The sequence below is a fragment of the Melospiza georgiana genome, chromosome 3, assembly GCF_028018845.1.
Source record: "Melospiza georgiana isolate bMelGeo1 chromosome 3, bMelGeo1.pri, whole genome shotgun sequence".
Lineage (NCBI taxonomy): Eukaryota > Metazoa > Chordata > Aves > Passeriformes > Passerellidae > Melospiza > Melospiza georgiana.
Genome location: NC_080432.1, coordinates 98,530,644 through 98,543,782, shown reverse-complemented (window position 1 = coordinate 98,543,782; position 13,139 = coordinate 98,530,644). Strand labels below are relative to the sequence as shown.

At 33.5% G+C, this 13,139-nt stretch overlaps 1 protein-coding gene across 2 annotated transcripts in view; it reads left to right on the top strand.

Annotated features, from left to right (window-relative positions):
- Positions 1-13,139, top strand: part of CSMD1 (CUB and Sushi multiple domains 1) — a 1,052,613-nt gene that overhangs the window by 924,210 nt on the left and 115,264 nt on the right. For both annotated transcript variants that reach the window (XM_058020501.1, XM_058020500.1), the window contains exons 40-41: positions 1,593-1,709; positions 5,516-5,725. In XM_058020501.1, coding sequence (XP_057876484.1) covers positions 1,593-1,709; positions 5,516-5,725 — 327 coding nt within the window. The remainder of the gene's footprint in view (positions 1-1,592; positions 1,710-5,515; positions 5,726-13,139) is intronic.

Sequence of the window (13,139 nt, the reverse complement as noted above, 5' to 3'; positions counted from 1 at the left end):
CAGCTCTGAAGCCAAGCCTTCCGGAGTGGTGGAATGAAAAGGAGTTCCAGGGATCCAGGAAAGACTGGCTCTTTTCATCTGAGAAAGCTGTTAAATTATGCTGAGTTCAAAAGTAAAGCTAAAAAGCATTTTCCTCTTAGTACATTTAGACCTTAGCCAAACAGATCTGAGTTTTCTGTGTATAGAAAATAATCATCTGCAGTACTTTTTCTTGATTAGACAGAATTTAAGAGAGTCAAGATTCTGCTGTATTTTGGTATGCTCATTGCAAGAAAAAATAGGAAGTGAGGAGTGAGAAGCACATGTCCATCATAATGTACTGTCTGTCACTTTAGCTTTGAAATACATTCCTCAGTGAGTGCTTTTAATTTTAATACTCAATTATCAAAAGCTGTTCCTATATAGTTTCATATCTAAGAAGAATTCAAAATATTGTTATGACACTGTACAACACTAAGGTGGAATAGTTTCCTTGTCAAGTTGAGCCCATGCATTATTTTGTATTGCCAACTTCTACAGAAGGAGTCAATTTTGATTGATACGAAGGTAGTGCATTTCTTTCCAATCAGTTTTAGAAATGGAAAATGTATTCAAGGATGAGTGTTTTGGGTTTTGGACACTTCTGTTGTTTCTTTTCTTTTCATGGTAATCTTATGTTTCACCTTGCGTGATAAATATAGTCCCTTCTTGAAAACATTGATCTTAAAACATAACTCTCCTCCTTCTCTCACCTCTAACACTTAAAATATTAATTTTTATAGAATGCAAGCCAAAATCAATACAATTATTACAACAGTATCACAGTGTCACAACTGTGTTATCAGATCATGTGTCAATGTAATGCCTGACCTGGAGACTCACAGGCCTTATCCTCAAATAGTAAATATAAAATTGCAATATTTTAATTTGATTTCTTGAAGTTATTCTTACTTCATATTTGTGTCCTAGCATATGTGTAAACTTAGCCACTTTTTTGGAGGATGCTTCATCTATTTATGTCTTAGCTTAGTATCATCCCAAATGATGCAAATGGTTTTCAATTTCCAAATATGTGAATTTGCTGAATAGAAGCATAACAATAGAAAGTAAATAATGATTCTGTTATGCAGCAAGTCTATTTTCTTTCTGAATTAAAGCAAAAACTGTGATAGGGTTTTTTTTTCCCTTGCTTGCTTTTAAATGCAAGTGTATTCTTGGTTATATTGAGTAATAGATTTTTTGCTGCATCATGATTTGGGATCATAATTCTGTTTAATTCCAGATTTGTTTATCTGATTGTGAAACATATCTCAACATAGCACCAGACCTTTTTAACAGTAATTGCCAAGCTGACACAATTGGTTGCCTGGTCTATATGTGCAACTACACATTTGCAGTTATATTACACTGAACATATCACCTTAAGTAAAGATTTTGCTCTAAATTGCATCCTTTTTTTTTCCTCCTTCACAAGGAGTGTTTTGACTATGATAAATTTTACTGCTTTTGGGTCATGGGAACAAAATGAAAATTCCATTTTGAATTAAGCATATTTCAAATATTAAGAAATAATATTAATAAAAATACTGTGATTTTCTTTTTGTTTTTAATAGCTAAATGTGGTGGAACATTGACAAATATGGCTGGAGTGATCCTGAGCCCAGGTTTTCCTGGAAATTACCCTAGTAACTTAGATTGCACATGGAAAATTTTATTGCCTATTGGATATGGTAAGTAAACTAACATTGGAAGATCAATTATTTGTAACCATGAGATTTAAATATATACATATATATATATATATAATATTATATTAATATAAATATTTTACTTCCAATATGAAGTCAATTTTATCCAGTGGATGTATTGTGAACCCCTACATAATTATTTGCTATATCTGAAATGAAAATGGTTGGCAATTTTAAAATGTGTCTTTGCCAGACCAACTTGTTATTAAGTCAGCCGGTCTCAAAAACTGATTCCAAAGTAAATGAGATCTGTGGCATGAAGATATATCAGATGCAATAAATATTTTGACTTCTAAATTAAATAATGGTCTTTTGTTCTCCAAGTGACTTTTAAAATAGTTTTTTATATTCTATAAAAATAGACAAAACCTGACTTCTAGAAATATGAATTTGGTTAAAAGCACTCTCAAACTCTATTCCAAATCCTAGATTATAGTTGCCAACTAAGACTAGTTTAATACATTAAAATTATTGTAATACAAAAATATATTCACAAATAAGTAATGACTATGGTGAGAAGGTAATCATAAATAATAAGCAATCTGTAAGTTCATGTACAAAACACAGTCTTCTGTCATTATCAGAACTGAAAGAGGAAATTCAATGCCAATGCTCAATAAGAAAAATAATTTTAAAAAATCATTACTAAATTTACTATCCCCTATTTGAGGAAATGACTTTATTTTCCATATTCTCCTTTTGAATTCATAAGAGGGATTTTTATAGTGAGATGTACTACTTTCATAGTATTTTACTAAGTTAATCTGTAAGAAATACTTTGCTGCTGTTTAGAATAGTGCCCTTTATCAGTGAACACCTGGTAAAACTGATCCAGAATAATTATGGATAGCCTTGGTAGCCTTAGATATCCTTACAGATGTAGGAGAACCACAGGCAGTACACCCTTCACTAGTATGGACATTCTCCAGCTACATTTGTGGGAAATATAAGCAATGTCATCCTAATTAGGTAATTACAATACTGCCTTTGAAAAATAGTCCTTCACATGTCTCAGAGTTACTCTTTTCCATGTAGAAAATGTTTCATTAATTAATTGCACTGGAGCATCTTGTCTCCTGTTATTACTTCTCTCACATCTCTGAAGGCCTCTGGTGATAGTAATTCTATAAATTGAAAAGACAATAGTTTTGTTTAGTAAGGGTTTTAACACATACAAGGTGTTTATAGCACTTATCTATCATTGCCTTTAAAAATACTACAAAGAACATTTTTTACCACCAAATTCCATGAGTGATATTTTTCCCAAGTATTTGTCACAGAATTCACATATAATGTCTTTATATCAGGTTTAAAAATTGTAATTGATGTGATCTTTCCCAAATTACTTCTACTTGGATATTATTTTAATTAGAAGTACAAGCTTGTCTACTGAAAAGCTATTTGTTTACATATATTCTATTGTTTCAAAAAAAACTTTGTGCTTAAACAAATAACAATAAAATTGTGGGAGCTAAATGTGCCCCAAATATAGTGCTCTCTTCATGACATGAAAATATATGTCATGTAAAAGAAGACACTACTAAAATCCAAATATTTTAAAATAGAAAATATATATTTTTCAAGTGAGTTGTTGTGATTTTAAAATGATCTTTTGTCACTGTGAATTAATTAGCATTTATAAAAACAATTACCTCAGCTTGGAATTTTCATTATTCAGAGTACATTCAAGTGAGAGAGGAAGTGCTGTTGAGATTCAAGCAGAAAGTAATATATTTGTAGTTTGACCAGATAATTATTTATTTTCTGTAGCTATCAGGTTTATTCCATGTAATTTTATGTAAGAAATTGCTTAGTGTAGAAAAATTCTTCTGTGACATATCAAATTGACATTTACAAATTGTATAGACTTGGATTTAAGGCTTGAAGGGACACATACAGTGTGTTCTCTAATTGAAATTAACACATTTGAAACTGCTTTAGAAAGTCTTTTTTTTTTTTTTTTAATTACCTTTAGAGCTACTTTTATACCTTTAAAACACAAAGCTGTTCTATACTGAATACATACAACTATACATAAAACTTCCTTCTCAGAAATTAAATTAGAATTCAATTTTAAAGGTACTCCATGGCTCATCAGAGAATAATTCATAACAGTAGATTACTTTTATTCAAATACATAAACAATGTTTGGGCTCTATGCAAGTATGCCAGATTTGATTACCTGCTTGTCATTTTTGCAATTTAGGTATAATATTAAGCAGCTGCTCAATTTTTTATCATTTCTATGGTGCTGACATCCAGTCTCTGTTGAAAATCGCTCGCCACTGATATTGAAGTCAAGATGTTTCCGGGCTGCTTGGTGCCCTAACTCATCTCAAATCCTGAGGGCATTTGAAAATTAGTGACTCCATTCAAGTTAGACTAGCCATCTCAAACTTCATACAGAGATGGCTGATGTTATCACTCTGATATGTTTGGTGTGTACCTCTCTATTGATGGTGCTGTATAAAGTGTTGTTATTCAGCAGCTGAAATATTTCTTTTCATAATTCTCACTTTGCACAGGTCAGAGAAGGCACTAGAATTAAATATCCCATACTTTAACAAGTGTTCTATAAAACCCAGTTTATTCAGTAGCTTATTTAATTTCACTTGTAGGAAAAAAACCTCTTTTTTATACCATTGATACAATCTTAAACCACAGAGGTGAAGAAATCAGCTATAAACAAGACTGAGTGCATTACCCTGGTAATCTATTACTTTGGTAATTAATCTATAATGCTCTCTTGTGCAATGAAGAATATGTCTCTACTGCTAAGTAAGAATGTCAAGCACAGTTAAGGCATTGACTGTTTCCACACTCCTTTGCTAGCTCATTCAGTAATTCTGGTTTTTTATGTTACAGCTGCTTCTTCATAGTCTACGAAGCAAAGTTAGGCCCAAAAAGTGCAGTTGCAAGTTACTTGGCACTAGGTCTCCAAACCAGGGATTCATCCCTCATTTTTGTTTTGATATGATACATATGCATAGTTTCAGACTGGATTTCAGGTCCTTAGTCCAGAGAAAGTAGTGCCATAGCTGCAAAACAGCTCTTCCCATGAGATTTTGCTTTTACTTCCAACTGTTCTGCATGTTTTGAATACTGAAAAGCCTTGTTCAAGCACCTAATTCCTGGAGAGGGTCTGTGGTAAATTGTTTGAAGTCCCTGTCTCCAACCTGGAGTCAAGTGCATCTTATAAGGCTGCATATGGGGTAAAATGGCTCCAAAGACATGCTGGGCCAAGCTAGAGGGAAAAGGAAACAAATAAAGGTGGCCCAGAGCAGGAAAAACGAGGTAGAGCAGATAGCTGGAACTAGGCAGGTAAACTTCCTCAGAAAATTCGCTCTGTAGGTAATCTAGCTGATCCTGAGCCTCTGGGAGAGGCCTTGGTGCAGCTACAGGGATGCACTTGGGATGGCAGAGTCCCAGCCACACCATGGTACAGCAGGATTTGTGATTTGCCCCTCCCATGAGTCTTTCTGTTGATTGGTTTAGAAATATGAAAAATCCCTCTGTTGACTTTGTGACTTTATGGCTTACTTTTATTTGTCCCTTCAAGTGTGATTATAATATTTATGGATAACCAAAAAAATTAGAAACTCCAACTCTTTTAATTCTTTCAGCTATTTCTTTAACTCAAGCATCCCCACTTTAAATAGTGACTAAAGTATAAATATAGTAATAATATAGTATAAATATAAGAACTATTATAATTTTATTTTTATTTGCATGCTTTACTATTAAGCGACATGAGTTATAAAGTTTTTCTTCCTTTCTCAATGCTACAGGTGCACACATTCAGTTTCTGAATTTCTCCACTGAAGCAAATCATGATTTCCTTGAAATTCAGAATGGGCCTCACCACACCAGTTCTATGATTGGCCAGTTTAGTGGAATGGAACTCCCATCTCCCTTGCTAAGTACTACTCATGAAACACTTGTCCATTTTTATAGTGATCACTCAGAAAACAGGCAAGGATTTAAGCTGACTTACCAAGGTAAGGATGAATTAGCACAATGATCTTTATATGTTTTGTATATATTATATAGCATTTTAAAATCTATAGATTGTTTAATAAATAAGTTGGAATTTTTAAAATTTAAATTATCTTGAGCTGGAATCTTTGTTCTATTGATGTAAAAGCATGAGAAGAAGGTGATGTTATTTGCCAAAGGTCACACATGATAAGCTGATAACTCTTTCCATTCTACTAAGTTATACTGTTACCAATTCATGCTTCTAGTATTCACTGTCTTGTTTTCCTATTTATATAATCTTTCCATGACTAATGTAACAGTAAGTCATTTTAAATATTCAGATGAAAAGATTTATAATTCACTATGTTATGTATTTGCAGTTTAGACTCCTGCAAAAATTTCCAGGAAATGAAAAAGCACCAGATAGTACATTCTATATCCATTTTCAAATGCATATAATCAGCATTTGAAAATGTGAACATTTTGTGATCATTTACTGTTTCTCTTTATCTTCATTGTTTGTTGCTTGTTTTTTTCCCACTAGTGACAATAAAACATCATTAGTTTGTGCATATTTTTGAACTGTTAAAATAGTCTTACTGTCAACAGTTGAGCACTATTACCGGAGCTGAACAATTTAACATAATGGAATGGCTGGTTTAATTTTTGGATATCTGTGAGGGAATTCATGCCACCTTATTCTAGGATCTTAATCTAGGTAACTTAATTATGTGTCGGGGTTTTACCGTATTGGGCAGTTAAACACCACATAACCACTTGCTCACCTCCTACCCACCCCAGTGGGATTGGGGAAGAAGAAAGGAATACTAAAAGCAAGAGATCTTGGAGACAAAGATAAAAAACATTGTTTAACTGGTGAAGGATAAGGTGAAGAAGAGAGGAAGAAAATAAAAGTGATGCAAAGGCAACCATTCTCCACCTCCCACAGGCAGACTGATGCCCAGCCAAAGATGCCTAATGTCTCTAGTCCCCGTCTTTTCTCTTTTGTTGCTGAACATGATTTTTTATGGTACGAACAATCTCTTGTTAGTTCAGGTCATCTCTCTAGTCGTGTCCTCACCCACCCTATTGTACATTCCCAATTTATTTACTGACAGAGCATAGTGGGAAACAGAGATGGCCCTGATGCTGTTCAGCAAAAGCCAGAACATCCCTGTGTTATCAGTATTCTTTTGGCCACAAACCGAAGATACAGCACCACATGAGCTTCTATGAAGACAGTGAACTCTGTAACTTCCAGGTCCAGTATAGCATTTATTTGCATACACACACACATATAGGTTTATACCTAGATCATATCTATGGAGCCAATGGACAGTGAGGAAGATTCTGAACACCTGAATTAGACTGATGCTCATAAAGCATGCTCACAAAGAAATCATGACTCTCTGCCATCTGTAAAATATTTTCTCTTGCATAGTCTTACAAGTATGGAATATTTTCATATCACACCCACCTAGTCTTAGTTTCCTTCTGAGCAGTCAAAAATAATTGTGATTGTCAAGTTATAGAAATGACAAATAAGTAAAATACAAAGCCATGTGATATATTTTCCAGTACTCTTTGTTCTGGTTCTATTTAGTGTGTTTTTCCTTGCCACAACAAGCTCTTCCTTACTTTTCTGCCCTGAAACTTGTAGTTAAACATACGTTGTTTGTATTTTGTTCATGTTCTTCCAGAGGCAGTGTTGCAGCTTACACATCAAGTGCATAGTTTTATTACTCTTTTCTTCTATGTTTCCCTTTCTTACTTAGTCCAGTAGGATTGTTTGGTCTACTCTGAAATAAATGGGAATGTGATGAAGAGGACATGATACAATAGGAACTGCTGGATTTTTTTGTTCATTCTAACCATCTCTTGTTAAAATCAGTTGCTTTGTAGATAAGTTCCATGCTTTTTACTTCTCCCACTTGCTACTTGTCACCTGTCAACAAAACTATGATCATGAGTGCCTCAACGACTGTGTAAAATTTTATTCTATTATGTAAACACTGGAAAAGCAATTCACTTAAATCCAGAACAAGGTATTATGGAATATTGCATTTTTGTATTACATGGGCCTCATAATAAAATATTTTTTAAATTATGAAAATTGTGTTAGCAGTCTTCTCAAAATAAAGAAAATGTCAAAATATTATTGTTCATTGAAATTCAGAAACTTGTAGTAGTATTTTCCAAGTACTTACAGAAAAAAATCCAGAATAAGTATTAAATTCTCAACAGTAGTAATAATTTGATAAGACTTTTCATTGCTAAGTTATTCGTCTAATAGTTATAGTAGTAGAACAAAAAAATCAGAACCAAGAAAGAGGTACAGTTAAATTAAGTGATATTTGTGCCCTTCTAATTTCAGATAAAAAATGTAGATAGTAATTATCTCATTTCACAAAAAATGTAGGTGTGGTTATATTTGCACTACCAAATGCATATGCATTCATTCAGTTTTATGCTTCCCATCAGTAAAAAGCAAAGCAATTTCTTCTGTAAAGACAACTCATGCATTTTATTTTTATGTATTACTCCTTACCTATATAGACAGTATTTTAGTCTATGTATATGTGTGTGTATGAATATATATGTGTATATTAAAAATTTATGGGTTTAAAACATTTAAAAAAACCTGAAAATATAATCCACTTCAATAAAAAAAAAACAACCTGCTAAAAAAAAAGAGTTATTCTAAAAGATATTTATGATTTATTGGGGTTTTTTTTCCCTTATGTAGAAGGTTGGTAAGATGGTTGTGTTTGATTTTTAAGTGATTAGGAGATAACAGCTAAGCTTACTCTATTGAATTTATAATTTATTTGTGTTCTGTTTTCTACAAACAGATATGGGACTTTTCTTCTTTTAAAATGAATTGTTTTGCATGTGCTTACTTTTCTTCACAAAGCAGCAACTCTGTTGCCTCTGAGATCACAGATTACAGTAGTTATTTCTACTGAGAAGATCTAGCACTTCCATGGTCATCATATATTATAACTTCGTATTATTAAACTAAAATAACTTGCCCAGCATTATTTAGAACATATAGGGAATTATTGAACACCCAATTAGATATCCATAATCTACAAACTTTGGAAAGTATTGTTTCAGTGTATTCCCTATTCTTCTCTTGCCTTCTGTAAGAAAATGCCAGTGGTTTACAAATGAGCAATTTTATTGTTTGCTTTATTTTGTATCATACAAAGCGTATGTTGGTTTTCATAACTGACTTTCCTTTTCCTGTTCCACATCTGTTGCCCTTGATACTTAGCTGTCTTTTCTGAGGGATTATCTCTGGATTTTCCTACTCTTTTTAGTATTATATTTCTCAATTGCTCTCTCTTCCTCTTAGACTATCTGCAATTGCAGAAACTTGAATTAAAAAATAATTCTTCATTACTCCAATGTTATTCTTCTCCTTCTGCTTTCTTCCCTATTATAAGTGTTGCTTTCCTTTAAATCAAATGTCACACAAATCGTAGCCTGATTTCTTTGGATGATGGAATTTAGCATTGTGTTATTGTCTGGCTGTCACCCTTCTGAGTATACATTTGTTATACAAGTTTGAAACCATTGGGCCAATTTCAGTCAAATCTCACAGTTCTGAAATAAAGCCCTTTTTGAGAAGAAAGATGCAGCATTACTCCATAGATACCAATTCAGTTTGGCTTGCTGTCTACCAACTCAGAATATTCTTTGTCACAACTAAATTTAATATGCAATGTCTTCCCTAACTGCTATTCATGGTATAGAAATGTGGGAGGGAAATAAAATATGAGAGATTGGTATGGGTGTCACATTCAAACTCTTCTTATGGGCAAAAGGAGTACTTATATGGAAAGCTAAGAGTTTATTTTTAGTCCAATTGATGCTCACACAGTTAAGTTGTCCACTTTTGTCATTTCTATAAATAAATTTGCACAGCAAAGCAAATGGAGCTGAGCTCCTGACATCTTTATACATTTAACCAGATGTTTTTATTCAGATTGCTTCTGATTTATCTCATTTTAGGATGTCCTAATATACTATAATTGGGGAAAAAAGTAAAAAGTTTTGTAAACAAAAAAAAAAAGCATTGCTTTTCTAATAGTGAAATTAATTTAATTTACCCTTAAAAAAAAGAAGAGTAGAAATAAAGAATCCATAGTTACAGTCACATTTGCTAAATCTATTCTAGTTAGTGAATTTGTTGCATTTTAGTGAATGTGTTACATATAAGGAGTGCCCAAAAACTTGCATACCTTAATTCTAATCTGATATGTTGTATTTAAATTACACTAAAAGAGATTTATGATTAAATTCAGGGTTTTTACTGTATGGTAATAAACTCAGTTTAATTCAAGGGCTGATGTTTTTAAGTGGAAATAATTTTCTGCTAACCAGAATACAATACTCAATGGCACTGAGATAGCAGACTTTTTTTGCTAGGTAAACACCTTTTTTGTAGATACCAATCTAAAAATAGAGAGAGGTGGGTGATGACTATGCTTATTCAATCAAGCTTGCATGCTATAAAGAAAAGAAGTTTTCTAGAGATCTTAGCATTTTATGAAGGATAAGGTTTTTTGATAATCCCTCATCTCATGGGAAAGCAAAGAATATGAACATTGTAGAGTGAATTATGAAACGAATAGTGCTATTTCTAAACTTTCCTACTGATTTTCCGAAGGCAGAAAAATGGTTATGAGATTGAATCTTAATATAGCTTGGGATTGTACTCTGAACCCATTATTTTTGGGAAGATAAAAAGTGAATGCACACTGAGAATAGTAAAATATTTTCTATCCATACTTGTAGATATCTAGTGCTTGTCCTTGAGCCCATGAATTCTCACAGCACAGGATTTGAAAATTTAACCTAAATCACTTAGGTACTGTGTGATTCTGAATGCATTAAAAAAGCTTTGTCTCCTTAGCAGAGCCCTGGGGAAATTACAGCTCTCAGTACCATTGCTGATCAGATTCTTATTGGTTTATGCTCTGGTATTTTCATGTTCTCTTTTCCCTTCAGCTTTGCAATTGCAATGCATTAGGAATGGTGGGCATTCCATTGAATTAAGATGGATTGCTAAATTTCTGTGTGTTGTGGAACCTTTTGTTTCACTTGCAGCAAGAAGGAAGTTCACAGGGATTGCCTGTTGAATTACTGAAAGAAATTAGAATTCTTTTTCAAGATAATGAAAGGACTTTCAAAGTCCTGATTTTTTAAAGAGCAAGATTTAAGTTTAATTACATTTTTCTACTGTTGAAATAAGTGTTGTAGTGTTTAGTTAAAAAAATAGAAGCTTTGAGAATGACTGCCTTTTGTTATGAGTGTTGCAGTTTTGCCACCTGTGTAAAACAGCGAAGAGGAAACAACCACAAATGCTTTAGAGAACCATTTCTATATATCATTTGACTGGTGATCTTGAGGTTCTGAGACCCCCATATAAACTGAGCTATAAACAGTCTCTGTACACTAGGTCTGAGAAGAACAGTCACAGAAATCTGATTGGCAAGCTGTTATGCCAGGTCAGAAGAAATAAATAGCTTTTATGGCCTTTGAGGGATTCATAACAGAATTCAGTGCACAGAAGAACACAGTCTAATGGTTCATAAGAAATATTTGTAGGTTTTAATTCCTGCCTTTATTAATGTTACCTCAGCTTTTAATATTTATGGAACATCTTTTTTTTTTTTTCCACATAACTTTCCCTTTAGGACTAGAGCTTCTTTAAGCAGAATAAATTTTTGACTTGTATTTTTTTTTTCTGTGGAAGTCCTAGTTCCTATTATTGGAACTGTAAGACTATTTTCAGTCTGCTCTGAATTTCAATATAAGGTAAAGATGAACACTAAGTAAGAATCTTACTCTCATGTATTTGAGAGTTTGAGCAATATGTTCCAGAAAATACACAGAAAAATGTCCTAATTGCCATCCCTTTCTTCCCCAAACACTCATGCACACACAAAACATGATTTAAACGTGTTAAATCTGATGAAATTTAACTGGAAAAAAAAATAATGATGGAGCTTCTGAGTCTTAGGAATCATGGAATGAAAAAGGGATTGCTGAAAAGTTACTGTATTTTTAAAATGGTTTCAAATTATGTCCTAAGGCAGGAATGCTAAAGGAAATAAAACACAATCTTTTGAGGGCCTTGTAACAAATTATTTTTTAAATCATGAATTATGTTTCGTGATTCTAGTCCTGAGTCACGGCATCTGTAAAGATGATGTTCTTTGGTGCCTACAACAATAAACTGAGCTTCCAGATTGCCAGGCCTATCCTGTGCTCCAGCATTCTGCATCCTGGGCTTCCATAAAAAGAGGCATGGCCATCAAGGGGGTGATTCTCTCCCTCTGTTTCGCTCTCTTGAGACTCCACCTGGAGCTCTGCATTCAGCTCTGGTGCCTCAAGCACGAGAGGCACGGCTCTGTTAGAGTTGGTGCAGAGGGAGACTACAGGTAAACAGCAGGCTGGGGCACATCTTCTGTGAAGGAAGGCTGAGAGAGTTGGGGTTCACCCCAATTGAGAAGGTTTCAGGAAGTCCTTGTTGTGGCCTTTCAGTATTCAAGAGGGTCTTTTTAAAAATAAGAGACTTTTTACCAAGGTCTTTAGTTAGAAGGGTCAGCAATTTTAAATCAAAATATAGTAGATCTAGATTGGACATAAGGAACATAAAATGAAGGTGGTGAGACACTGAAACAAGAAAAGCTGTGAATCCTGAAGATCTTCAGTTAGATGAAACATCCTCAGTTTAGATGGTACTTTTAGCAATCTGATCTACTGAAATATGTCCATGCCAGTGGCAGGGAAGTTGGAACTAGATCAACTTTAAAGTTTCTTTCCAAAACAACTCATGGCAGACCAGTCTAGTCTGAGAAGTGGATTTTTATTGAGTCAGTAGTTTTACACATCATAATACTGGAGGAATGTACAATAAGCCTAAATGAAAGTTTTAATTGAGTTAATTGTGAGCTTTCCTAGCATTTTAGTGATTGCATGCTCAATTCCCTGCTGATACCATTTTTCTGAAAAGCAATTTTTCCTTGTTTAAGTGTTACAGAGGTATGTGGGTCTTGGAAAGCCAATAAGTCACCCTAGTGCTTATGTAAGATGGCAATTACATTTGAACCGTAACAACAAGGCAACAGAGAATCAATTAAATTTCTTTTGTGATTTACAATCTTTTCTCATCAGTGGAAAATATACTGCACAAATAAATGGCAAATGGCTATATGAGATAATTTTAAAATTCAAGTATTTGACTGCTGCCAGTATTGGAATGAAATATTTTCCTCAGATCCTTTATATTTTATTTCAGGCTCTCACTAGAGTTTTTGTCTGCAGTCAAATGGAATCTCAGTTTGTAAAGCTCAGTAGCAAACAAATCTTTGGCCATGACACTCATAAAAAGAGTTTTCTATTGCAAGGTGTGACATCAGG